We start from the raw sequence: 27,690 nt of genomic DNA, 5'->3' as shown, positions 1-27,690 counted from the left end.
TCACCTGACGCTGTCGTCGTCTGAGAAGTCGGCCTCCGGGGTGGGGTTGCTGAAGCCGCTGTCGTTGCTACTGTGCAGGCTGCTGGTGTTGGTGGCGCCCATGCGGAAGGTGGGCGGCAGCGGGGGCGGCGGCACGCGCCGCGGGACGGGCGCCGGCGGCAGCGGGGGCGGCGGGCCCGCTCGGCCCCCCGTCAGCATTCCGCCCCCGCCCGTCGGTGTCTGCAGCACACACATGCTCTGTTTCAGCTACGCGCCGATGCAGCCTGCAGCTTTGTTCACTCGAAGATCGGAAGATCTTGTGAACTGCAAGCTTAAGGACAGTCAAACGAAAACGAGACAGACAGAAGAAATGTAAGTAAATAGTTTGTAAGCTTGTTATACTACAGCTGTCTGTACCGCATGCGGATATCGATACTCGCCACTCTGGTGAGCACAGCGTGCGACTGAAGGAGAGCGGTGGCTTTTCTTTAGCGCTGTGTCATCATGGAGTTTTGGTGCAGTCACTGCTGAACGCTATTTACATTAAATACGAAGGGGGACCCAAAAGAAACCGGATTGTTGTCATAAGAAATTTATTGATGAACCTTTTTACTAAATTACTTCAGCCACCTCCAAAATACTCTCCATTCCGTGCGATGCACTTGTCAAGTCTCTTTTCCCACTGTTGGAAGCATGTTTGGAACTCTTCAAGTTTGATATTGTCCAGTGCCCTTTGCAAAGCTGTTTTTACCGCCTCCACATCGTCATAACGCTCCCCTTTTAGCGTTTTTTTCATTCGTGGAAAAAGTCGCATGGGGCTGGGTCCGGCGAATTCTGAGCGTGGTGAACGAAAGACCACCTCTGAGATGCCAAATAGTGGGTCACTCGTAAGGCCGTGTGTGCCGGAGCGTTGCCCTGATGCAGAAACAAGTCACTTGATCGCCAAAGTTCCGGGAGTTTCCTCCTCACATCCTCTCGCACACACCTTAAAACATCCAAGTAAAAGTGCTGGTTAACAGTCTGGCCATGGGGTACGAATTCCCGATGCACAATTCCACGAACATGATAAAAGACAATGATCATCGTCTTCACATCTCACCTCACTTGCCTTGCTTGTTTTCGTCTGGGAGAGTTGGGAGTCCTCCACTGGCTTGACGCTTGCTTGGTTTCTGGGTCAAACCCGTAACACCAACTCTCAGTCCCTGTAATGACTTTGTTCAAGAAGTTTGGATCACCTGCAATTTCTGTTTTCAAGTCCGGAAACACATTCATGCGGATGGTTTTTTGCTCTTGTGTGAGAAGGCGCGGAACAAATTTAGCAACAACACGTCTCATGTGCAAATCCTCACTCCACTCAAAATCCGCTGGCACGAGCTCCAACTGACTCCTGTCTCTGCTGAAATTTGGTCGGTCGTTTGGCGACGATCCTCGTTGATCTTTTGGCGGACCTTTTCAATGTTCTTCTCATTTCGCGATGTTGAAGGGCGTCCAGAACGAGCTTGGTCTTCAACACACATCTCACCACGTTTAAAGCGCCCAAACCACTGGAAAACCTGTGTGCGGCTCATAGCGTCCTCCTGGAAAGCTTCCTGAAGCATTTGGTGTGTCTTCGTTGCAGTTTCTTTAAGCACGAAACAAAATTTCACACACACTCTTTGTTCTTTTAAAGTTTCCATAACGACTTCGCAGAGGTAACACGCCAACAGTCAGAGAAACACAATACCACAATTGCACGTTCAGCTCTACACTGACACCGTCTGCACAGCTGTTTCATGAAGGTCTCTACTAACACCATCTAGCGTGAGAACGCTGCACTACGTCTACGAGTGGCAGCGCCCTCGGAGTCCGGTTTCTTTTGGGTCCCCCCTCGTATGTCTAAGTAATTAGAAGTCTTGCCACGGCAGTTTGTGTTCGACGGTTCAGTGTTGCTGATCTACGCGAGATTGAGCCGCGGTGGGTAGTCGCGTGGTCTACGGTGCCTTACCACGGTTCGCGCGGCTGCCCCCGTCCCCCCACCGGAGGTGCGAGTCCACACTTGGGAATGGGAGTGTGTGTGTGTGTGTGTGTGTGTGTGTGTGTGTGTGTGTGTGTTGTTCTTAGCGTAAGTTAGATTAAGTTGTGTGTAATCCTAGGGACCGATGGTCTCAGCAGTTTGATGCCATAGGAACTTAAAACACACACACACACACACACACACACACACACACACACATAATATTGATGACTCCAAGATCGTGTGTCATGTCGCGAGAACAACAATGAACCATTGGAGCGATTACGGAACAAATATTGTGTACTGAACAATTATTCGGGTGAATTTTAAAGGTGACAGAGAGAGAGTCATATAGGCACTACGGAAATTCCCATTACAAACTTCCCGCACTTGTAGAGGAGCGTAAGTGCATAATAATTAAATAGGAACTAATGTCCGCACACGTAACGCTTCCGTTCTACGACTGTTTCAATTCAAATTTTTAACTCAACCGCATCTGCTTGAGGAATTTAATTAAACGTAACGCAGTATAGTAATCAGGTAATAATTCGAAAGGAAAGGTAAAGAAACATCTATTTATCAGTTAAGTGCTTTTCATTAACACTTAAACATTACGTGTTCACGGTACTAAAAAAATAAATAAGTAAATAACAAATAAAAAATAAATAAAAGAAAGAAACAGAGAACGAACGTACAGAACAGCACTGATGCCTTACAGCAGCAGCTGAATGTGACGACCACCAATTGCGTTACAAACACTATTCCTACGAGACGTGTTCTGGTATACAATCTTCATCCCACCTGGTGTCTCTTCAATTTTTAGTACAGCAGCCAGAATCCGTGCCAGCAGATCTTCCTGTGTTTCAACAGGAGTCTCGTAAATTAAACTTTGCAGACGTTAAGTGACATTACATGATCGTCTGACGTACTACACGTCATCCCGTCTACCGTACTCCATACAAGAACCAGCAACTCTGAGAATATTCTCTTTCCCTCAGCAACCGTGGATGGGTTACATATCTGAACTGAAACAGTCGTGGAAAGGAAACTGTACGTTTCCGGACATGAATTCCTGTTCAAAATATTATGCAATCACTCCCCTCTACGTATCCTAGAAGACTGTAACGGGAATTTCCGAACACACTGCATATTCAGTTTGACCAAAATCACTAGCGTAGACATTTTTCATTCGGATATTGTATCGCTGAAACATCACACAGATGCGTCGCAATCGGACTCGGGTACTCTCATGAAAACAACTATTAACGCCACGAGAAAGGCTTAATGCGAACTGCAAGAACTTTGGCAATCGTCTAAATTGATAGCAACGTACTTTGTAACGCCGGAAATGCATATACTCCTATTTCCATCTATTGTACTATTATTTTTTTTTCCTTGTTTTGTTACCTCAAGATATGACATTTCTGTCTCTTTATATATTGTAATTGTTTTACTGTTTGTATATATATATTTATGCACTCATGTCGATGTATAATTGGTTTGTTTCGTAAATATTATTTGTATTTTTACGCTGGGTCTTGCCTAGGGAAAACTGCTATCGAACGATTACGTCGATAGGTCGTGTGACGAATCAAAGTGTGTAGGATCTTTGGTAGTGTTAACTCTGCCGCGTGGAGCGCGGGCAGAACAGTGTGGGAGTCTGGCGGGAGTAGCGAGTGGAGCAGGTGTTGTGTGACGCTCCCGCGAGTTGCCGCGCTTTCGGGGTTTGGAAGCATGTAATTGCGCTCGACTCGCGATGATAGTTTCTGACATGGTGTCGCGGACGGGAAGCATTAGCTGGCGCACATCAAGAGCCCGTTTCGCCTGGTGACCGTGTCGAGAAGAAGGCGCGCCAACATCCAGCTTCTGCAACAGCGACGGCCGACAATGAGTGACTGTCGCCACCTCCTCGATCGACGGCTTCAAACCTTCAATCAACCAACAAGGAAGACTAAAAGCACGTAAAGTTTCAGAACTGTATGGCAGACCTCAGCTTTTCAAATTGTTCCATTTGCCTCGCAAAATTACAGCAACTTAGCATGAACCTTTGTTGCTCATTGTCCCAATTGCATTGCCAAGCAGGGTCCCTTCCTTTTCCGAAATGAACCCGAGTGTCGTTGAAATTCAAACGCCAGCATTAAAATAATATAATTAGATTTCACTGCTTTAATTTCAAAGTTCAGTAGCTGGCTACAATATTTAGGTTACACGAGCACAAATTTAGAGTGCGAGTTTTGTTAGCATATTTTAGCTTACCTGTGACTGCAGCTCAGCTTGGTACGTACTAAATTTTACTATTGTTAATAGTTCAGAATCATTTAATTCAAGTTCAAAGTTAAATCTCTTGTTTCTAAATTGCGTAGAGTCAAGTTGCTTTTGAAATGATTGTTGAGGTAGTCCAAGACTAACCGTATTTTACTGGATTTCGAGGTGCTTCAGAAAGAAAGCTCACTATTAACTTCAGTCACTAAATTAACTTTCGATTTTCCGGTTTTATTAATTCTTTTGCTAAATTAAGTCAGAGTGTAGCGAAATTTATTACTTCTGACAAACTTTCAGTTTTCACACTACACGTGTCAACCTTCAGTTGCCACGCTTCTAGTGTTAATTATATGTGTAATAACCTTTCTTTTTCAGTTACTATAGTAATTGTCCTTAGGACTGGCGACCGTGATTTCCCCCAAATCTCAAATATCTAATTACCGCTAGTTAATTGTTAACGTAACGGCCGCACATTTACTTTCTTTATTATCTTTACCCCTTTTCAAAATTAATTTCCACCAGTTTCATTTGCATTTTTCCTTTCATTTAGATGTAACCCTTTCCTCCCTCTTTACCGATGGATTAACTTCGGTGACGATTGCTTTTCCCAAATTTCCATTAGGTACACGCGGTTTAATTTTTCACTGTCATTAAGGTCGATAAGTGAGGGGGGAGGTTACAACTTGAACTGTTGGTTTTATGTGTTTGTGCTCCAAACATTTCAACTGAGTGATTAATGTTTCGCAACTACAATGTAAAGTATTAGGTGGCTGAATTGGCAGTGAATGGTTACGTCGCTTATTTGATGTGTTAGTTGTGAACAGTGCAGCCCAGAATTGGTTGACTATCTTCTGAACAACACAGTCACTGTAATATCGTACTTATCCGCCGGTACTGAGCAGCGAATTTTCAATCAAAATGTCCTCCCCTGCACGGAAATCACACAATGCGTGTACGAGTACTGCTTGTGACACAGGAACGGCGACATATAGAAGTTTGGGTCTCGCTGTGAATCGTGCACGGGGAGAACAAAGCGGTGAAGGCGACCGCTCGCGCGAAGTGGGAAGCTCGGGTTTGAGTGCCAGTCCGCCACAAATTTCCATTCTCGTCATTCCCTTTTGCAGCCGATGCTTATTCGTATTCGCAACTGTAAATACATTTCATCTAGAGCCACTACAGCTTTGCACGGAATAATATTGGATAATAGTCATAATCGGCAGGACAACAAGAAAATAATATTTCACAGTGTGGTGGAGAACATCTGTCTGGAGCTGAGATGTGGCCTCAAACAAGGAAGTTAATGGAGAAATTAGAACAATGGAAATGGACTATATGAGAAGATTGTTTTTTGAATTTTTCCCGGTGGATCGAATATTCCGTCACTTCTTGGAGTGCATCCCAGTTATTATTAACTCTTGTACCGATATTGTGGCTGACAATTTATCAGCCATTCTTAAGGTGAGAGTCTTGCAAGATATGTAAAGCACTTTGCTCAGTGGAATAAATGCCCATGCGTCAAAGATGACAACAGCGTCGTCACAGATAAAATTTTGCGGTTCTAAGAGTAAAACAAAACAAGCTTGAAGTCTGCGAATCTACATTGCTTGCGAAGTATTTAGCTGATTATATGGATGGCATAAGTTGATATTTCAGTCGGTGGAGACCTTTAACAGTACTTCCTTTGAGAGCTCAAAGGTGAAATTAGGTATTTCCATGACTTGTCGAGCTGAAAACCCTCGTCTCGGTTGAATAGGTTGTCTGCTAAATGCATCTTCATAGATTCCTTAACCGCTGAATACCAGTGGGATGAGGCTATGTTCAGCATCTTAACTCTCCCGAAATCCATGGAATGGCCAGTGGAAATACAATTTTCAACCATTGCAGATTTGGTGGGCTGTAGTAGGCGAATGAATCGCTGGTGTTCAATGCAATATCCTTCTACAGTGTTTATTGTTCGTCCAATGCACCGTTTACCACTGGCCATTCCATGGGTTACGGGAAAGCATAGGTACTGGCTGCAGCCTGATTCTACTAGGATAGAAGTAGTCAAGGAAGCTCTGGAAATACAATCAGTAGGAAACCTGCTCATCCGAGACGTGGGTTTCCACCTCAAAAAATCATAGACAGCCCTCATTTCACGTCTGCTATCTCAAAGGAAATACTGTTATTTGTATACACTGCCTGGTATCCCAACAAATGCCATCCATAATAATGAGCCAAATACTTCGTAAGCACTGTGGATTTGCTGAGTCTGCACTTGCTTTGTTTTATTCTTAGACGTGTAAAGTTTTATCTATATCTGAAGCTCTTGTTACCGACAGTGTAATCATTGACTCATGGGCGTTTACTCAACAGTGTAAAGTACTTCAAAATTCTTACAAGCCACTCACCTTGAGAATGGCTGAAAAGTTGCCAGCCGAAATATCCGGGATAAGAGTTAATGAGATCCCGATTGAGCTCCCGAAAAATGATGGAGTATATGAGAATATGCCTACATTTAATGACGTAAGATAGGACAAGAAACGAGGAGGTATGGAGGTGAATGGAAATAACGTGCTCCATAACAAAAGCCTGGGAGAATAGAGCACTTCAGTGACACAGGACGTACGGAGGACGTCCCAACCGTAGGAAGATATTAAACTGGGAGCCGCCCGCAAGGGCTAAGATTGGGGAAGTACATACAGGAAGCAATGAAAGAATTCTAAGGCTAGGGGGGTAAACCCTAAGAAGAAGAAGATGATGATGAGAAGGAATACAGAAAAGAATGTAAAGAATATATAGAAGCAATGGTCGGTGAACGTATTCCGAAACAACAGAACATCTCTACAGGAAGAACGAGCGTTGTTGGACCCAAGAGAAGTTGGGTGGATCAAGGAATCGCACTTTAAGACCTGATCTAATGTTAGAGGAAGGAGGAGGAGAAGAAAAGAAGATCCTGCAAGACAGTACTTCTTGGCCGATCTTATCCTAGCCCGCACGATGGTCACGTGACCGTACAGGATGTAAGCGACATCCCCAGAACACGGATGTGGATGGAGCAGGTGGCAGGTAGCAGGTGTCACGTGGGGTGCCCCAGGAAGCGGCGGCGCTGACCTGCAGTGGGGGCCGGCTCCTGGCAGGCGGCAGCGACGCGTGTGCGGGCGGCGCGCAGCGTCCCGTGAGCAGGGGCAGGCTGCGCGGCCCGCCCCCCACGCCTCCGCTTCCGCCCCCGCCGCCCCCACCGCCGCTGACGGAGCTGCCGGTGGGCGAGCCTGGCGTCGTGGCACTGGCGGACGAGGATCCGGCGCCGCTGCTGCCGCTGCCGCCGCTGCTCACGCTCTGGCCGTCCGGAGGACGCCCGTGCGTCGGCGACCTGCCACACGCAGGAGCCGAAGTCAGCACACCACCGACACAAACCTCGTACATTCGGCACACATTAAATGAAAAGCATGTAGCTCGACGTCGACCATAATCTTCAAACAGTGAATAGCTAACTGCATAAACACCTGATTACAATAGTTACAGACATGTTAGCTGCCATCTACAAGAAAAACTCCCAAGTCAAAAGCGCCGAGCGTAAAAGCTCAAATAATTTCTCATTCATTACCACTCGTTGCAACCTTCTAATCACTTTGAGCAATTGCAATATACACATATCAAAAAAAGTTTTCCATCAACCCGGTTCCCAGAACTCCTGAAGATAGACATTGACTCTGGACACTATCGCAGACACAGTCCCTTCGACTGTTCAGAGATCTACATCTACATCTACATCCACACTCCGCAAGCCACCTCACGGTGTGTGGAGGAGGGTACCTTGAGTACCTCTATCAGTTCTATTCCAGTCTCGTATTGTTCATGGAAAGATTGTCGGTATGCCTCTGCGTGGGCTGAAACTCTCTGATTTTATCCTCATGTTCTCTTCGTGAGATATACGTGGGAGGGAGCAATATACTGCTTGGCTCCTCGGTGAAAGTATGTTCTCGAAACTTCAACAAAAGCCCGTACCGAGCTACTGAGCGTCTCTCTTGCAGAGTCTTCCACTGAGTTTATCTATCATCTCCGTAACGCTTTCGCGATTACTAAATGATCCTGTAACGAAGCGCGCTGCTCTCCGTTGGATCTTCTCTATCTCTTCTATCAACCCTGTCTGGTACAGATGCCACACCGGTGAGCAGTATTGAAGCAATGGGCGAACAAGTGTACTGTAACCTACTTCTTTGTTTTCGGACTGCATTTCCTTAGGATTCTTCCAATGAATATGAGTCTGGCATCTGCTTTACCGTCGATTAATTTTACATGATCATTCCATTTTAAATCAGTTCCAGATAATTTATGGAATTAATTGCTTCCAGTTTCTGACCTGCTATATTGTAGCTAAATGATAAAGGATCTTTCTTTCTGTGTATTCACAGCACATTACACGTGGCCTCATTGAGATTCAATTGCCATTCCCTGCACCATGCATGAATTCGTTGCAGATCGTCCTGCATTTCAGTACAATTTTCCATTGTTACAACCTCTCGATATATTACAGCATCATCCGCAAAAAGCCTCAGTGAACTTCCGATGTTATCCAAAGGGTCATTTATATATTTTGTGAATACCAGCGGTCCTATGACACTCCTCTGCGGCACACCTGAAATCACTCTTACTTCGGAAGACTTCTCTTAATTGAGAATGACATGCTGCCTTCTGTTACCTACGAACTCTTCAATCCAATCACACAATTGGTCTGATAGTCCATATGCTCTTACTTTGTTCATTAAACGACTGTGGGAACTGTATCGAACGCCTTGCGCAAGGCAAGAAACACGGCATCTACCTGGGAACCCGAGTCTATGGCCCTCTGAGTCTCGTGGACGAACAGCGCGAGCTGGGTTTCACATGATCGTCTTTACCGGAAACCCTGATGATTCCTACAGAGTAGATTTCTAGTCTCCAGAAGAGTCATTATACTCCAATATAATACCTGGTCCAAAATTCTAAAACTGATCGAGTTATAGAGATACAGGTCTATAGCTCTGCAGATGTCATTAAACCCGTCCTAAGATGTAAACAACAATTCATGAGTAGCGCTTATTAGACGGAAGGGTCCGACAGGCCATCAATTCCAGTCATTCCATCAGGAAGGAGGCACACGGCTCGTGTTGCCTGTAGCTTAACCATGCCTAAACGGTTCAATACCGCGGTTCGGTCGCGTCCGCATTGTTACTTTGGGCCAGGAAGGTCTCTCAACAAGGGAAGTGTCCTGGCGGCTCGGAGAGAACCAAAGCGATGTTGTTCGGACATGGAGGAGATACAGAGAAACAGGAACGGTCGATGACATGCCTTTCTCAGGCCGCACAAGGGCTACTACTGCAGTGGATGACCGCTACCTACGGGTTATGGATCGGAAGGACACTGGCAGCAACGTCACCATGTTGAATAATGCTTTTCGTGTAGACACAGGACGTCGTGTTACGACTCAAACTGTGCGCAATAGGCTGCATGACGCGCAACTTCACTCCTGACGTCCATGGCGAGGTCCATCTTTGCAACCACGACACCATGCAGTTCGGTACAAATGGTCCCAACAACATGCCGAATGGACAGCTCAGTAATGGCATCACATTCTCTTCACCGATGAGTGTCGCATATGCCTACAGCCAGACAATCGTCGGAGACGTGTTTCGAGGCAACCCGTTCACGCAGAACGCCTTAGACACACTTTCCAGCGAGTGCAGCAAGGTGGAGGTTCCCTGTTGTTTTCGGGTGGCATTATGTGGGGCCGACGTACGCCGCTGGTGGTCATGGAAGATGCCGTAACTGCTGTACGACATTTGAATGCCATCCTCCGACAGATAGTGCAACCACATCGGCAGCATATTGGCGAGGCATTCGTCTTCATGAACGGCAATTCGCGCCCCCATCGTGCTCATCTTGTGAATGACTTCCTTCAGAATAACGACATCGCTCGACTGGAGTGTCCAGCTCGTTCTCCAGACATGAGCTCTATCAATCATGCCTGAGATGGACTGAAAAGGGCTGTTTTTGGGCGACGTGACCCACCAACCACTCTGAGGGATCTACGCCGAATCGCTGCTGACGAGTGGGACAATCCGGCCCAACAGGGCCTTGATGAACTTGTGGATAGTATGCCCCGACAAATACAGGCATGCATCAATACAAGAGTACGTGCTACTGGGTATTAGAAGTATCGGTGTGGACAGCAATCTGGACCACCATCCCTGAAGATCTCGCTATATGGTGTTAGAACATGCAATGTATGGTTTTCATGAGCAATAAAAATGGTGGAAATGATGTTTATGTTTTTCTCTATTCCAATTTTCTGTACATGTCCCGGAACTCTTGCAAAACTTTTTTTGATGTGTGTATTTACTGGAAGATATACAGAGTGATTCCTTCATGATGCTACAAACTTTCAGGGGGACACTGAAGAGGAAATGTGTCAAACTGAGCTACAGGACCCTGCTCCGGAAATGACCAAGTTGAAAATTAAAAGCGGGAATCGTTCTGGTGCCTCTGACGGTGGAGTACATCTACAGGTGCTGTCTTCGCTGTGATTGTAGGATAGGTGACTTTCAAAGGAGGTAGTATGTCTGATATACATAGGCTCTAAAATGCACTCATTATGAGCTATGAGCACTTGCTCTTCTTCGATACACACCTCTTGTAGTGATAAAAGTGCTCATAGTTTGTAAGGTCTGCATTTTATAGCCCAGTGTAATAGAGACTTTCATCTAGTTTTGCTCTATAGTTCCTCCTCGAAAAATATGGACACCAAAGAGCTTGTAGTAGAGGAAATTTTTCCACAGTATCGACGGCAAACAAGTGTCCATAGCTCCTAAAATATGCGTTTCAGAGCCGACGTTTAGTAACAGTTCTTCTGATTGTGGTCCATATTACTACTACTGAAAATTGTGCACCCTACAATCATAGCCACAACGGTATCAGTATATGAATTTCACTGTCAGAGATATGAGAATGAGTTTCGCTTTAAACTTTCGACTTGCTCGATTGCGGACCAGGGTACTACACCTCAAACTGATAAATTCGTTCTTCTGCATCATCCCTGAAAGTTTGTAACATCATCATGGAATCACTCTGTAGACAATCAGCTGCTGGATAAATTGTACTGAGATGTGCTGCTAGTCTATAATGTATTCAACATAGTTCCCTTAATGCTGAATTCCACACACAAACATCAGGATTGGCTGTAGTGGCATGTGGTGCGGATAACCAATCAGTAAGCAAAATGATGAAGCGACAGTATGTCCAGTGCCAGAAGATGATCCATACAGACCGGAAAAACACCACATCGCAATAACGTTCACACAGCATTAAACTTTGTGCAATGTTACCTACTTTCATAAAAAGACGCAAGACGGATTTTATTTTGATTCTACCGTAAGAATATTGCCATGCAGGTTGTTGTAAATAACTTTATGGAAGGCTATCTCAAGAACATGGAAATCAGCAGTAAATTTTAAAAAAAATTATCTGCTTATCTTCGTGGTTTGGAAGTACAGCCCCCGATTATTCGGGTTAATACAAAACCGAGATGGAATGGATAACCAAGAAAAGTGTAGCATTGAAAATATCCATGCTTTTAAAGTAAACTAATATTAACTGTCCAGAACGTTTATTTCACACTCCAATGGAGTGTGTGCTGATATGAAACGTTCTGGTGGGTTAAAACTGTATGCCGGACCCGGACTATAACCCGAGATCTTTGCCTTTCCTCTATTCACTATATTTCCAAAGCATGCTACATGCCATCTCTGAATGACCTTTACACACATTACTTGTCGTAAGCTGACATCTTTCGTACAAAATTACGTTTCAAAACCACACTGAATTTCATGTGTTTTGCTTTTAGTTAATATTCCGAATCCGATAGTTAAGTTTTTCCTGTTTCTGTTTTTCACTTACTTTTTTTCCTGATGACACTCGACGTTTCTGATTGTTTGGAGACTCAGAATGTAGGTATAGGCTTGCATAGTATAACAACAGATCAACGTCTTTTAATGGATCAATGGAAATGGGTTCGTCGGGGTTCGTCGATCACCTTGACTCCACTCTCTTCCAGTACCGAGGTGATTTCCCCCCCCCCCCTCTCTCTCTCTCTCTCTCTCTCTCTCTCTCTCTCTCTCTCTCCCCTCTCACTCAAAGAGAGAGAGAGAGAGAGAGAGAGAGAGAGAGGGAGGGAGAGAGAGAGAGAGAGATAGAGATAGACAGCAAACTTACTATTATCGACATACGGATATGTGTCCACATCACCATCCTAAGGTGAAACGTAACTCTAAATGAAAATATTCGTTCTAATTTTATAACATAATACTATGCTTTTTAATCTTCTCTAAAATCGCTGAAATACACACATACAGTCCGCAAGCTGGATTATCTGAGCCTAGAAAATCGAGAACTTATTGTACGAGGGCTGTTCGGAAAGTGAGATCCTGGTCACGAAACAGAAACCACAGTCAAAACCAAAAGTATTTTATTTGCAACAGTTAGCTATACTTTCCTGTTACTTCTCTACGTAGTCACCGCTCCAAGTTAGAAATCTGTCACAGTATTGTACCAATTTTTCAATACCCTCGTCATATGTTGTTGTTGTTGTGGTCTTCAGTCCTGAGTCTGGTTTGATGCAGCTCTCCATGCTACTCTATCCTGTGCAAGCTTCCCAGTACCTACTGCAACCTACATCCTTCTGAATCTGCTTAGTGTATTCATCTCTTTGTCTCCCTCTACGATTTTTACCCTCCACGCTGCCCTCCAATACTAAATTGGTGATCCCTTGATGCCTCCGAACATGTCCGACCAACCGACCCCTTCTTCAAGTCAAATTGTGCCACAAACGTCTCTTCTCCCCAATCCTGTTCAATACTTCCTCATTAGTTATGTGATCTACCCATCTAATCTTCAGCATTATTCTGTAGCCCTACATTTCAAAAGCTTCTATTCTCTACTTGTCCAAACTATTTATCGTCCATGTTTCACTTCCATACATGGCTACACTCCACACAAATACTTTCAGAAATGACTTCCTGACACTTAAATCTATACTCGATGTTAACAAATTTCTCTTCTACAGAAACGCTTTCCTTGCCATTGCCGCCCTACATTTTATATCCTCTCTACTTCGACCATCATCGGTTATTTTGCTCCTCAAATAGCAAAATTCCTTCACTACTTTAAGAGTCTCATTTCCTAATCTAATTCCCTCAGCATCTCCTGACTTAATTCGAGCACATTCCATTATCCTCGTTTTGCTTTTGTTGATGTTTATCTTATACCCTCCTTTCAAGACACTATCCATTCCATTCAACTGCTCTTCCAAGTCCTTTGCTGTCTCTGACAGAATTGTAATGTCATCGGCGAACCTCAAAGTTTTTATTTCTTCTCCGTGGATTTTAATACCTACTCCGAATTTTTCTTTTGTTTCCTTCACTGCTTGCTCAATATACAGATTGAATAACATCGGGGAGAGACTACAACCCTGTCTCACTCGCTTCCCAACCACTGCTTACCTTTCATGCCCCTCGACTCTTATAACTGCCATCTGATCTGGTTTCTGTTCAAATTGTAAATAGCCTTTCGCTCCCTGTATTTTACCCCTGCCACCTTCAGAATTTGAAAGAGCGTATTCCAGTCAACATTGTCAAAAGCTTTCTCTAAGTCTACAAATGCCAGAAACGTAGGTTTGCCTTTCCTTAATCTAGCTTCTAAGATAAGTCGTAGGGTCAGTATTGCCTCACGCGTTCCAACATTTCTACGGTATCCAAACTGATCTTCCCCGACGTCGGCTTCTACTAGTTTTTCCATTCGTCTGTAAAGAATCCGCGTTAGTATTTTGCAGCCGTGACTTATGAAACTGATAGTTAGGTAATTTTCACATTTGTCAGCACCTGCTTTCTTTTGGATTGGAATTAATATATTCTTCTTGGTCTGAGGGTATTTCGCCTGTTTCATACATCTTGCTCACCAGAAGGTAGAGTTTCGTCAGGACTGGCTCTCCCAAGGCTGTCAGTAGTTCTAATGGAATGTTGTCTACTCCCAGGGCCTTGATTCGACTCAGGTCTTTCAGTGCTCTGTCAAACTCTTCACGCAGTATTATATCTCCCATTTCATTTTCATCTACATCCTCTTCCATTTCCATAATATTGTCCTCATGTACATCACCCTTATATAGAACCTATATATACTCCTTCCACCTTTCTGCTTTCCGTTCTTTGCTTAGAACTGTGTTTCCATCTGAGCTTTTGATATTCATACAAGTCGTTCTCTTTTCTCTGAAGGTCTCTTTAATTTTCCTGTAGGCAGTATCTATCTTACCCTTAATGAGATAAGCCTCTACATCCTTACGTTTGCCCTCTAGCCATGCCTGCTTAGCCATTTTGCACTTCCTGTCGATCTAATTTTTGAGACGTTTGTATTCCTTTTTGCCTGCTTCATTTACTCCTTTCTCCTCTCATCAATTAAATTCAGTATTTCTTCTGTCACCCAAGGATTTCTACTAGCCCTCCTCTTTTTACCTACTTGATCCTCTGCTGCCTTCGCTACTTCATCCCTCAGAGCTACCCATTCTTCTTCTACTGTATTTCTTTCCCCCATTCCTGTCAATTGTTCCCTTATGCTCTCCCTGAAACTCTGTACAACCTCTGGTTTAGTCAGTTTATGCAGGTCCCATCTCCTTATATACCCACCTTTTTGCAGTTTCTTCAGTTTTGATGCACAGGTCATAACCAATAGATTGTGGTCAGAGTCCACATCTGCCTCTGGAAATGTCTTACAATTTAAAACCCTCGTCATATAAGATGCCCAAATGTGCTTTCCGCCAATCCTCTACGCTGGTCTGCACCTCGTCGTGTGTGCCAAAATGTTGTCCTCACAACGAGCCGTTCACGTGAGCCGAGATGAAAATCAGAGGGAGCCAGGTCCGCGCTTTATGGTGGGCGATCAAAAAGACTCTCCATCGCAAACTCTGCAGGAGCATCTTTCTTGCCTCTGCAGTGTGATGCCGAGAATTTTCATGACGAAGGAACTGTATGACAGTTATATGATGTGGACTGCATGCAATCAAGCGATATATCACAGCAGGCGCACACACTTTGTGGGAGACACTATTTTCTAGGTATCTTTACGCGCCCACTGTGCGCTCAGAATTTCTGAGTCAGAACTAGAGAGAGCGACGTGACCCGATTGGCGGGCATTCTACGAACACTGCCCAACACATTTGTGCAAAGCTTTGGGCCCGATCGAACACTACTTCCCGAACAGCCCTCGTATGAACTTTTTCAAATACTTGCGAGCTGTAGAGAAACATCTGCACCCAAATACTTGCGACTTGTGGGGGTCCACCTGCACAAAATTCCAACAGTTTTTGACGGTTAATGAAGATTATGATGTTGTTGTTGATGATAAATATGATTTTGATGATGATGATGATGATTACGATGCTGAACGGCAACATCAGCGTCCTTATATAAGGTGAATGGAAACGAATGTAGTTCGGTTGAAAAAACAATGAGATCCAGAAGCATACGGCAGCAACGTAGACTCAATGAACTGGATGCAAAATACAATACTAAACCGAGAAAAAGATAAAAAAATAATCCGAAGAACGGATAAGAATATCGATGAGTATCTGTTGATCAAATCCGTTATAAAATTGCAGGATAAATACAGGGGTCTGATTACTACGACTACCTGACACCTTATTAATAATTAGAATTCCAACTATTTTGAAACACGCTAAAATGTCACTCTCAATATTTTGGAAGGAGGCTAGACAACACGCAAAATCTTAAATCCCGTATCACACCCGTCTAATTGTAATTCACAAAAATGAGTATGTGGAGTGGACGATACAGACGGGCCCTCAGCTGGGTGTATCTGCCCAACACCAAGAAGCGTACTTTGCGGATTGGTGCAGATAAATTTCTTGACACGATATCTTCTCATTTCTTCCCATGTCCTGAGAGTAGCTTACAATTCTGTGTAATAGAAAACAACTCAGGGAGCCCAAGTCTGAGGCTGCTTCCAAAGAATAAGACAGAGAAGAATTTCCCCTACTTGAATTCAATAATCACAAAAGATATGGTTGACGACTTAAAAACATGTAAAGTTTATTTAAACGAAATTAACCTAGGGTACAGCCCATCATACTACCAATCAATGTGTATTGTCCTGCTATGTTCACACATACGAGAGACCTCAGGTTACCCCTTGCACTTCACTACAGCTTTGAGGCTACTGCTAGGTTCATGTGATCGAGTGGAATGTGGATGCTTTAAGGTTGATAAATATCGCTAAATGGTGCCCACTAATCTCACGTTGAACCCTTTATTTCTATAACTGTCTCTGGAACTCATTATTTAAGTCAAGGCTATTACTAATCATCATTGATTCACTAGTATCAGTATCTACTGTTTCCTTCGTAGGAGGCCATCATACAGAACCCTCCACTTATTGATTCAATGAAACTATTTTCTGCCTCAGGCGTTGAGAATAAAATATAATAAAGCTGAGTTGTTGCTCTCCCAGAGGCCGTTGACGAACTTCAACTGTTTTCTAAAAGTACAGGCTGAAAAGAGTAGGTGATAAACAGCATCCTTGTCTTACTCCTTTCCCTAGTCTGATCCAGTTTGTACTTTCTCCTCTCACTTTAACTGAAACTTTTTGATTAAGGTACAATGAGTTTATAAGTCTTCTGACTTTCCAGTCCACTCTCTTTTCCCCCATAATAGTCGCCAGCTTGTCCCAAACCACATTGTCAAATGCCTTTTCTAAATCGATGAAGCACATATATAGGTCTCTTCCTTTTTCAATAAACCTTTCTCCCAATATTCGTAGGAGCCCTATTGCATCTCTGGTGCCCGTATTCCGTCTAAAGCCAAACTGCTCCTCGCCGAGATTCTACTCTATTATTTTTTCAAGTCTTTTATTAATTATTCTTAACATCACTTTGGCTGCATGTGAAATGAGGCTGATTGTCCTGTGCTCGCTGCATTTCTTGGTTCCTTGTTTTTTCGGTAATGGAATCATTACTGTTGTCAAAAAGTCCTCATGCCATTCACCACTGTCATATATTTTATTACATAACCTCAATATTTCTCTTATTCCATTGTGGTTCAAGCATTTTAGTATTTCTCCCGGTATTGTATCTGCTTCTGTGAAAGAGGTGGTACGCGCAACACGGAATACACTGCATCGCTCGTATAATGATTCTGGGTGTAATGTGTACGACGAAATGGCTGTTTGCTGAAATGAGAGAGCGAAATTTATGAACAGCGTTCCTCTACTTATTTCCCTTTATTATTTATTGTCTGTCGTATCTTGGGGAGAATTATTTATTTCTTTTGTTTGGAATACGCTATACACGGACAAAATTGAGGTATCAGTAACAATAAGAAAGAAACAATTTTTATTTTTTTCGTCATGGTTAGTGGCACTGAAGAAGTTCCCCCGTTTGCCAAAGATTGGAAAGAGAAATCGGCCGTAGCCGTATGAGTTATAGACAGATACGGCCCGACCCCAGAACTTTAAAAAAGAGACGCAGCCGTGCGCGTGCGACTTATTACGGCGGTAAAGCAGGCGCGACAGCCAAGGGGGCGTGCTGCTCGTGCTTGTCTAGATTCACGAGGCGGCAGCCAGATAGTCGTAGTGTTCGCTAGAAGATGGCGGGAGGTTTGAGTCACCTAGATAAGCAGGCGACAGATTTCAGACTGTTGACTGGCGGAAACTATAGCACGAGAATATCACGGCCGCAGGAATGCGAGTTTAACTGTTGGTGTGGCACGTGATCTGGAAAAAACCCCGCGGCGTTCTGCCATTGGGGTCATTTACTTGGCGGAAATAAAATACTACTATTTGACTAAATACGTCAATAACTTGCAAAACACGAACCAAGACGGGCACTTCTATACAAAAGGGAAAATCAGACGAGTATGTGTGACAAGCCCTCAGTCAGACCAGTAGTTAGCCGTTGCGGAAATGCTTCCACCCTTAGGTCGAAAGCCAATAATCATGCCCTTTTGGAGTCAGATAATATAACGCCACAATGACCACCTTAAAGTCAAAGAACATGATGTAGGGAAAGTTATCTTGGCAGTTACGACATCTTTGCCGATGAGCTAAGACGAAAGGGCTTTGTCAACAACTACGTTGTACACCACTGAGCATATTTTCTAGCGAAAGAGAAAGAAGAAACATCATATTTCAGCAATGGACAAATATACATGTCACAAATGTGAAATTAATATCTCAAAAGTTAAGTCCAAAGTAATATCATCAGAGATAACTTTTATGTGGAAGAGAGTTGTAAGCGCAACGAAGAGATTCAATGCGCTTACAATGCTCTTCCACAGAAGAAGTCGCTTGCTAGAACTCATCTAGTGCAGACGTACGAGAGCAGTTCTGATCTGAATTATTGAGATTGCGAATCGTGACGAGATTGTTTTCGAGTCTAGAAGTGTTTGTTGCGTGACTGGATTCACGGCTTAAGAAACTGATTTTATGAACTGAGACAGGAACAGATAGACTCATTTAACCGGGCACTACGGGTTAATTGAAATTTAATAACGGAATTAGTGAACATTGGAATTGACTTTAAATTAGTTGGACCTTAAGGTGAAGTGAACATTCTATGAAAGAATACACGCAATTAGTCTTGAGTAGGACCCAAGTACACGACATCATGAAGATAAAGCAATTACGCTAAAGTGTTGAGTTGTAATTGCCAAGTAACTGTAACTCAATCGGACTGACTTAACTAAACCATTCTGTGTGCGTGTGGTGCGGGAGTTATAAGTATTTAGTGACCAAATAACAATAAATTGTTCGTTACCAGTTAAATACCCGGTGTGGACTACATCATTAAATAGTTTGATAAATGACTAAATTAACGACTACTCATCAAAGACTATTTCATTGAAGTGCAAATATTCACGTCATTAGTTGAGAATTGTACTTTAAAATATTTTCATATTACGACGCAATCTTACAAAGACTGAATCAAAAGGTATCTCTGGATCTCGCTGCATACCAGCACAACAATTCCATAGCAACGGGACAACAGCATAAAAAAACTGATAACTAAAATATTTCCTCGCAATCAAAGGTGTGTGCTATGCGAACGAGAGAAGAATTAATAACTACTGCAAATCCGGGCAATTAACAATACAATATTGATAATAAAAAGCATCAGTTATACGAATTCGCATTAGTGGAAACGCTGCGGAATTGTAATTGGGATACAACGACTACGCGAGGAACGCCTGTTCGGAAGTTTTTCAGGTTTTTTCTCCCGTTGATCTACGGGGACTGACGTTATATCACATCGTGTGTCTACTCAGTAGCAGCTCTACGGCGTCGACTACATCAGCACGCGGTTTGGGTCCGGGGGCACGCGCCACAATAAGTCGCTCGGTTCACGCATGCCGAGAACCACTACACTGTTTTCTGCGTCTCCGGACAGGTTTTGTGACCCTCTTCACTCCTAGTGCTGCCAACTGCCGTGTGTGAGTGGTTGCTGCACTTGACGCCGAACTTATGGTCGGACTGTGCAATTCTTAAACAGCAAAACGTCATAATGTGACGATTACACTAAAAAAAACTGTAATTTATGAGAAATTGAAAGGCTCAGCCAAAAAAACCAAAGTCATTATCGGAAAGCTGAGAAAATTTGGGTCTCATTTGATATGTTGTATATATGTTTAATGTAAGATAAATGTTTATAAATTTCCTTCCCCCCCATCTGCCTTTGGCTGTGGTGTGTCATCTTCGTATCTACTCTATAGTGCAGTGTCGAAGTGAGTGTTCAGTTTTGTGCGTGCCCTTTTATGGGCGTTGCGAACAGAAACCAGACTGTCGCCGTGTTTTTTAATTGTGCCTGTCTACTTACTGTGTGTCTTAATTAGCATCACTAAGCCTTTTGGTTTTATTATAACTTCCACTACCTCCCTCCATCCTACAGTTTTAAAAATTCGCCGTTTTATCGCTCTTTTTATTGTTTCTTATCTTCTCATTATGTTTTTAACTCTTCTGTAGGCTGAAGAACCGGCATATTAAGCTGCTGCCAGCCCATCCCTCCCCCACTCCCTCCCTCTGGGTGGAATCGAAATTCAGTAAAGGAAAAAATAAATTTCCTTATCTTTGACGATTTACAACCTTCTAGGATGCACTAGCTTACGACAGATATTCCATTTCCATCCCTAAAATGTTGCCTCGTCGGTATCTTCTCATTCCAAGCTATTCGAAGAACATCTATTGTAAAAGCTAGTGTACAACGTGCATGCCGATAAAACTCAGAAAGCAGTCTCCGTACGATCGAGGAAGTTACACGGTGTGGTAGCCCTCTATCTCCCATCCATGAAGAAGGTTCCCGTCTTTACCAGAAGGCCGTGCTTTAGAAGGTATAAGACCTGGGCAGTTTCACCCTTCAGGAATTTCTAGAACATTTCAGAACATTTTTCAGTATTCGAGAGCATTGCACAAAATTCCAGAATGTTCCGGAATGTTCCGCAATGAGCCACGAAGTTCCGGAATGATCCACGAAGTTCTGGAATGTTCGCGAATAGTTTGGAATATTCTGGAAGGTTCCATAATTTTCGGGATCATCCCAAAACATCCCAGATCATTGTGGAACATTTCAGAACACGCCTGAATGTTGTGGAATGACCTGGAACATTATGGACCATTCAAAGCCTGTTTGGTATGTTCCGGACTTCGCCACTAGTGCGGCTATCCATTGGTAGAGGTACCCGTCGTGGGTTCTGATGTCAGTTTCTTATTAGTGACGAAGGGAGGAACGGAAAAAGTAGTGCAGTGAGTGGATAAAAACCAGCAGTGAAGTGCGAGTATTCAAAGTGGTACAGTGAATGAATATAAAGCGAAGATATTTACTTCGACGCTCCAAGAGGCACCGGTAAAACGGTTCTAACAAATCTAATGCTGGCGGAAATACGTGCTGAACAACACATCGCACTTGCACCGGCATCATCCGGCATTGCAGCCACACTTACGGAAGGAGGACGAACTGCCCATTTCGCCCTACAACTACCGCTGAATATGGCCGAAGAACAATTCCCGGAATGTAAAGTCTCGAGAGCATCTGGACGAGGTGAACTTCTAAGGCAACCTAAAATTATCTACTGGGACGAATGCACAATGGCACGTAAAACAATCACTCGGAGCCATGGACAGAACATTACAAGACTTTCGAGGAAACTCTGAAGTGATGGGAGGAGCTCTATTCATACTTTTTAAGAAACACCTCCAATTATCCTCAAGTCAACACCAGCAGACGGGATCAGTGGATGCTTAAAAAAATCACATCTCTGGTCACACCTAAAAATACTGCGACTAAAAAAAAAAATATGAGAGTTGAGGTTTCGAAAGACGGAACAGCAGCACATTTTGCTCAGGAACTTTCACGAAACATGTGAAGGCACATATCCTACCGGCCAGACGGCTGGCGTCATTAAAATCAACAGTAATTTCTACAGCCTAGCCACTGCTGACAACGAACTCATCTACATCTACATCTACATCTATACTCCGCGAGCCACCTTACGGTGTGTGGCGGAGGGTACTTATTGTACCACTATCTGATCCCCCCTTCCCTGTTCCATTCACGAATTGTGCGTGGAAAGAACGACTGCTTGTAAGTCTCCGTATTTGCTCTAATTTCTCGGATCTTTTCGTTGTGATCATTACGCGAGATATATGTGGGCGGTAGTAATATGTTGCCCATCTCTTCCCGGAATGTGCTCTCTCGTAATTTCGATAATAAACCTCTCCGTATTGCGTAACGCCTTTCTTGAAGTGTCCGCCACTGGAGCTTGTTCAGCATCTCCGTAACGCTCTCGCGCTGACTAAATGTCCCTATGACGAATCGCGCTGCTTTTCGCTGGATCATGTCTATCTCTTCTATTAATCCAACCTGGTAAGGGTCCCATACTGATGAGCAATACTCAAGAATCGGACGAACAAGCGTTTTGTAAGCTACTTCTTTCGTCGATGAGTCACATTTTCTTAGAATTCTTCCTATGAATCTCAACCTGGCGCCTGCTTTTCCCACTATTTGTTTTATGTGATCATTCCACTTCAGATCGCTCCGGATAGTAACTCCTAAGTATTTTACGGTCGTTACCGCTTCCAATGATTTACCACCTATGGCATAATCGTACTGGAATGGATTTCTGCCCCTATGTATGCGCATTATATTACATTTATCTACGTTTAGGGAAAGCTGCCAGCTGTCGCACCATGCATTAATCCTCTGCAGGTCCTCCTGGAGTACGTACGAGTCTTCTGATGTTGCTACTTTCTTGTAGACAACCGTGTCATCTGCAAATAGCCTCACGGAGCTACCGATGTTGTCAACTAAGTCATTTATGTATATTGTAAACAATAAAGGTCCTATCACGCTTCCCTGCGGTACTCCCGAAATTACCTCTACATCTGCAGATTTTGAACCGTTAAGAATGACATGTTGTGTTCTTTCTTCTAGGAAATCCTGAATCCAGTCACAAACCTGGTCCGATATTCCGTAGGCTCGTATTTTTTTCACTAAACGTAAGTGCGGAACCGTATCAAATGCCTTCCTGAAGTCCAGGAATACGGCATCAATCTGCTCGCCAGTGTCTACGGCACTGTGAATTTCTTGGGCAAATAGGGCGAGCTGAGTTTCACATGATCTCTGTTTGCGGAATCCATGTTGGTTATGATGAAGGAGATTTGTATTATCTAAGAACGTCATAATACGAGAACACAAAACATGTTCCATTATTCTACAACAGATTGACGTAAGCGAAATAGGCCTATAATTATTCGCATCTGATTTATGACCCTTCTTGAAAATGGGAACGACCTGCGCTTTCTTCCAGTCGCTAGGTACTTTACGTTCTTCCAGCGATCTACGATAAATTGCTGATAGAAAGGGGGCAAGTTCTTTAGCATAATCACTGTAGAATCTTAAGGGTATCTCGTCTGGTCCGGATGCTTTTCCGCTACTAAGTGATAGCAGTTGTTTTTCAATTCCGATATCGTTTATTTCAATATTTTCCATTTTGGCGTCCGTGCGACGGCTGAAGTCAGGGACCGTGTTACGATTTTCCGCAGTGAAACAGTTTCGGAACACTGAATTCAGTATTTCTGCCTTTCTTCGGTCGTCCTCTGTTTCGGTGCCATCGTGGTCAACGAGTGACTGAATAGGGGATTTAGATCCGCTTACCGATTTTACATATGACCAAAACTTTTTAGGGTTCTTGTTTAGATTGTTTGCCAATGTTTTATGTTCGAATTCGTTGAATGCTTCTCTCATTGCTCTCTTTACGCTCTTTTTCGCTTCGTTCAGCTTTTCCTTATCAGCTATGATTCGACTACTCTTAAACCTATGATGAAGCTTTCTTTGTTTCCGTAGTACCTTTCGTACATGATTGTTATACCACGGTGGATCTTTCCCCTCGCTTTGGACTTTAGTCGGTACGAACTTATCTAAGGCGTACTGGACGATGTTTCTGAATTTTTTCCATTTATGTTCCACATCCTCTTCCTCAGAAATGAACGTTTGATGGTGGTCACTCAGATATTCTGCGATTTGTGCCCTATCACTCTTGTTAAGCAAATATATTTTCCTTCCTTTCTTGGCATTTCTTATTACACTTGTAGTCATTGATGCAACCACTGACTTATGATCACTGATACCCTCTTCTACATTCACGGAGTCGAAAAGTTCCGGTCTATTTGTTGCTATGAGGTCTAAAACGTTAGCTTCACGAGTTGGTTCTCTAACTATCTGCTCGAAGTAATTCTCGGACAAGGCAGTCAGGATAATGTCACAAGAGTCTCTGTCCCTGGCTCCAGTTCTGATTGTGTGACTATCCCATTCTATACCTGGTAGATTGAAGTCTCCCCCTATTACAATAGTATGATCACGAAACTTCTTCACGACGTTCTGCAGGTTCTCTCTGAGGCGCTCAACTACTACGGTTGCTGATGCAGGTGGTCTATAGAAGCATCCGACTATCATATCTGACCCACCTTTGATACTTAACTTAACCCAGATTATTTCACATTCGCATTCGCTAATAACTTCACTGGATATTATTGAATTCTTTACTGCTATAAATACTCCTCCACCATTGGCGTTTATCCTATCCTTGCGGTATATATTCCATTCTGTGTCTAGGATTTCGTTACTGTTCACTTCCGGTTTTAACCAACTTTCCGTTCCTAATACTATATGCGCACTATTTCCTTCAATAAGAGATACTAATTCAGGAACCTTGCCCTGGATACTCCTGCAGTTTACCAATATTACGTTAACTTTTCCTGTTTTTGGTCTCCGAGGACGGACATTCTTTATAAACGATGATAATGTCCTCTCTGGTAAGCCGTCAGGTATTTTATCGTTTCGCCCAAGGGGGGGGTCCCTCTAACCTAAAAAACCCCCGTGTGCACGCCACACGTACTCTGCTACCCTAGTAGCTGCTTCCGGTGTGTAGTGCACGCCTGACCTGTCTAGGGGGGCCCTACAGTTCTCCACCCAATAACGGAGGTCGATGAATTTGCAACCATTATAGTCGCAGAGTCGTCTGAGCCTCTGGTTTAGACCCTCCACACGGCTCCAAACCAGAGGACCGCGATCGACTCTGGGCACTATGCTGCAGATATTAAGCTCAGCTTGCACTCCGCGTGCGATGCTGGTTGTCTTCACCAAATCAGCCAGCCGCCGGAAGGAACCAAGGATGGCCTCAGAACCCAAGCGGCAGGCGTCATTCGTTCCGACATGTGCTACTATCTGCAGCCGGTCACACCCAGTGCGTTCAATAGCTGCCGGAAGGGCCTCCTCCACATTACGGACGAGACCCCCCGGCAAGCACACCGAGTGCACACTGGCATTCTTCCCCGACCTACCCGCTATTTTCCTGAGGGGCTCCATAACCCGCCTAACGTTGGAGCTCCCTATAACTAATAGGCCCGCCCTCTGTGACTGTCGGGACCTTGCCGGAGAATCGGCCACTGGCCCAACAGGCGAGGCACCCTGTGGTGGCTCGGAAACGATGTCATCACCACTAGGAAGCACCCCGTACCTGTTGGAAAGGGGTAAGGCAGCTGCCACGCGGCCAGATCCCACCTTCGCCTTTCGGCCAGGCACGCGCGAGCCCACCACTGTCCGCCATTCACCCTGGAGTGATGGCTGACCGGTAAGATGCTCACTGCCGGAAGACGCAGCGACATCAGGGGTTCCATGTGATTCCAAGGCCACCGAAGTAGGCATAGGTCTCACCACAGTTGCCCCAACGCCACTACGAGCCGACGCCTGCGCCTCGAGCTCGATGAGCCTAACAGACAAAGCCTCCACCTGCCCCCGAAGAGTGGCCAATTCTCCTTGCGTCCGCTCACAACAACCACAGTCCCTACACATGACTATGTTTACCCTACTCTATACGGTGACAAATTCCCAAGATAATCTTCTGATGAGCTACTCTGATAATCAAGAAACACTCACTGAAATACGAGACGCGAAAACTACGCTAGGTTTTCCCAGAAAAACTATTTAAAAGCTAAGCGCAGCAAATAAGTACAAAAACGCTTTATACAAACAGTACTCGCTGCTGCTGGTGCTGTCGCTCTGGCTGTCACAAGACAACTGCTGATTCAGGTGACTAGTGGCTAACGGCCGCGAAACAAACAAAAGACGGTTTTAGGGCGCTTTCTGTTCTAAACGATCAAGAAAACACTAAGAAATCTAACACGAAAACTACGTAAAGTTTTATCAAGAACTGTTAGTTACTATGCAGAGCAGATAAACACAAATAGAATCCCTTCCTTAGTGGAAGGTCGTAAACAAAATGCAAAATAAACGCTTTATACAAACAGTACTCGCTGCTGCTGGTGCTGTCGCTCTGGCTGTCACAAGACAACTGCTGATTCAAGTGACTAGTGGCTAACGGCCGCGAAACAAACAAAAGACGGTTTTAGGGCGCTTTCTGTTCTAAACGATCAAGAAAACACTAAGAAATCTAACACGAAAACTACGTAAAGTTTTATCAAGAACTGTTAGTTACTATGCAGAGCAGATAAACACAAATAGAATCCCTTCCTTAGTGGAAGGTCGTAAACAAAATGCAAAATAAACGCTTTATACAAACAGTACTCGCTGCTGCTGGTGCTGTCGCTCTGGCTGTCACAAGACAACTGCTGATTCAAGTGACTAGTGGCTAACGGCCGCGAAACAAACAAAAGACGGTTTTAGGGCGCTTTCTGTTCTAAACGATCAAGAAAACACTAAGAAATCTAACACGAAAACTACGTAAAGTTTTATCAAGAACTGTTAGTTACTATGCAGAGCAGATAAACACAAATAGAATCCCTTCCTTAGTGGAAGGCCGTAAACAAAATGCAAAATAAACGCTTTATACAAACAGTACTCGCTGCTGCTGGTGCTGTCGCTCTGGCTGTCACAAGACAACTGCTGATTCAAGTGACTAGTGGCTAACGGCCGCGAAACAAACAAAAGACGGTTTTAGGGCGCTTTCTGTTCTAAACGATCAAGAAAACACTAAGAAATCTAACACGAAAACTACGTAAAGTTTTATCAAGAACTGTTAGTTACTATGCAGAGCAGATAAACACAAATAGAATCCCTTCCTTAGTGGAAGGTCGTAAACAAAATGCAAAATAAAATTATTATCGAAAAATTCTTGAAAACTATAGCAATCCGGACTGGCTATCTGAAAGGGCAATTTTGGCAACTAAAAATAATATTTCCCATGATATCAACTTTAATATTCAAAACAAAATTCCTGGTGAAGAGAGAGTACACAAATCTATCGACAAGTTGGTAGTTATTGAAAAAGTTGTGAGCTTCCATACAGAACTTCTAAACTTTTTGCGAGTACCAGGGATGCCATTACACTGCCTTCCACCTAAAATTGGATCTCAGAAACCTCAACTCACCAAACCTATGTACTGGAACAAGGATGATGGTCAAACAGCTATCGAATATCATCATCGAAATCGAACTTACGATTGGAAATTGTAAAAGAAACAATCCATTTATCCCCAGAGCCCCAGTGTATCACTGATCTCTCCTCAACTACCATCACCATTTAAGAGACTGCTATTTCCAATAAAATTAGGTTACAGTTCTACAATTAACTAAACGCAAGGACAAAGTTTAAAATGTTTCCGCATCAACCTCAAAGACTCCGGCTTTTCTCATGGTCAGCTATACGTAGCTTGCTATCGAGTAGAAATTTAGAAAAAAAAATAGATATCGAAATGAAAAATTTTGTTTGTGAATAAGTATTGTAAATAGTTAGAATACGTTTTCAATAAAGTTTTATACCTCTTATAGCTTAACTAATATGGAAAACAGTTAGAATATGTTTTTAATATTTTTTTTCACCTCTTACACTTTAACAGGTATTGAAAATAGAATAAGTTTTTAATAATATTTT

At 43.5% G+C, this 27,690-nt stretch overlaps 1 protein-coding gene across 1 annotated transcript in view; it reads right to left on the bottom strand.

Annotated features, from left to right (window-relative positions):
* LOC124589405 (brain-specific angiogenesis inhibitor 1-associated protein 2) overlaps positions 1–27,690 on the bottom strand; it is a 618,821-nt gene that overhangs the window by 16,536 nt on the left and 574,595 nt on the right. Inside the window, exons 11-12 of the mRNA XM_047131551.1 lie at positions 7,328–7,586; positions 5–144 (exon numbers count right to left, since the gene is read on the bottom strand). Coding sequence (XP_046987507.1) covers positions 5–144; positions 7,328–7,586 — 399 coding nt within the window. The remainder of the gene's footprint in view (positions 1–4; positions 145–7,327; positions 7,587–27,690) is intronic.

The sequence above is a fragment of the Schistocerca americana genome, chromosome 2 (assembly GCF_021461395.2).
Source record: "Schistocerca americana isolate TAMUIC-IGC-003095 chromosome 2, iqSchAmer2.1, whole genome shotgun sequence".
Taxonomy (NCBI): domain Eukaryota; kingdom Metazoa; phylum Arthropoda; class Insecta; order Orthoptera; family Acrididae; genus Schistocerca; species Schistocerca americana.
This window is presented reverse-complemented; position numbering and strand designations above follow the sequence as displayed.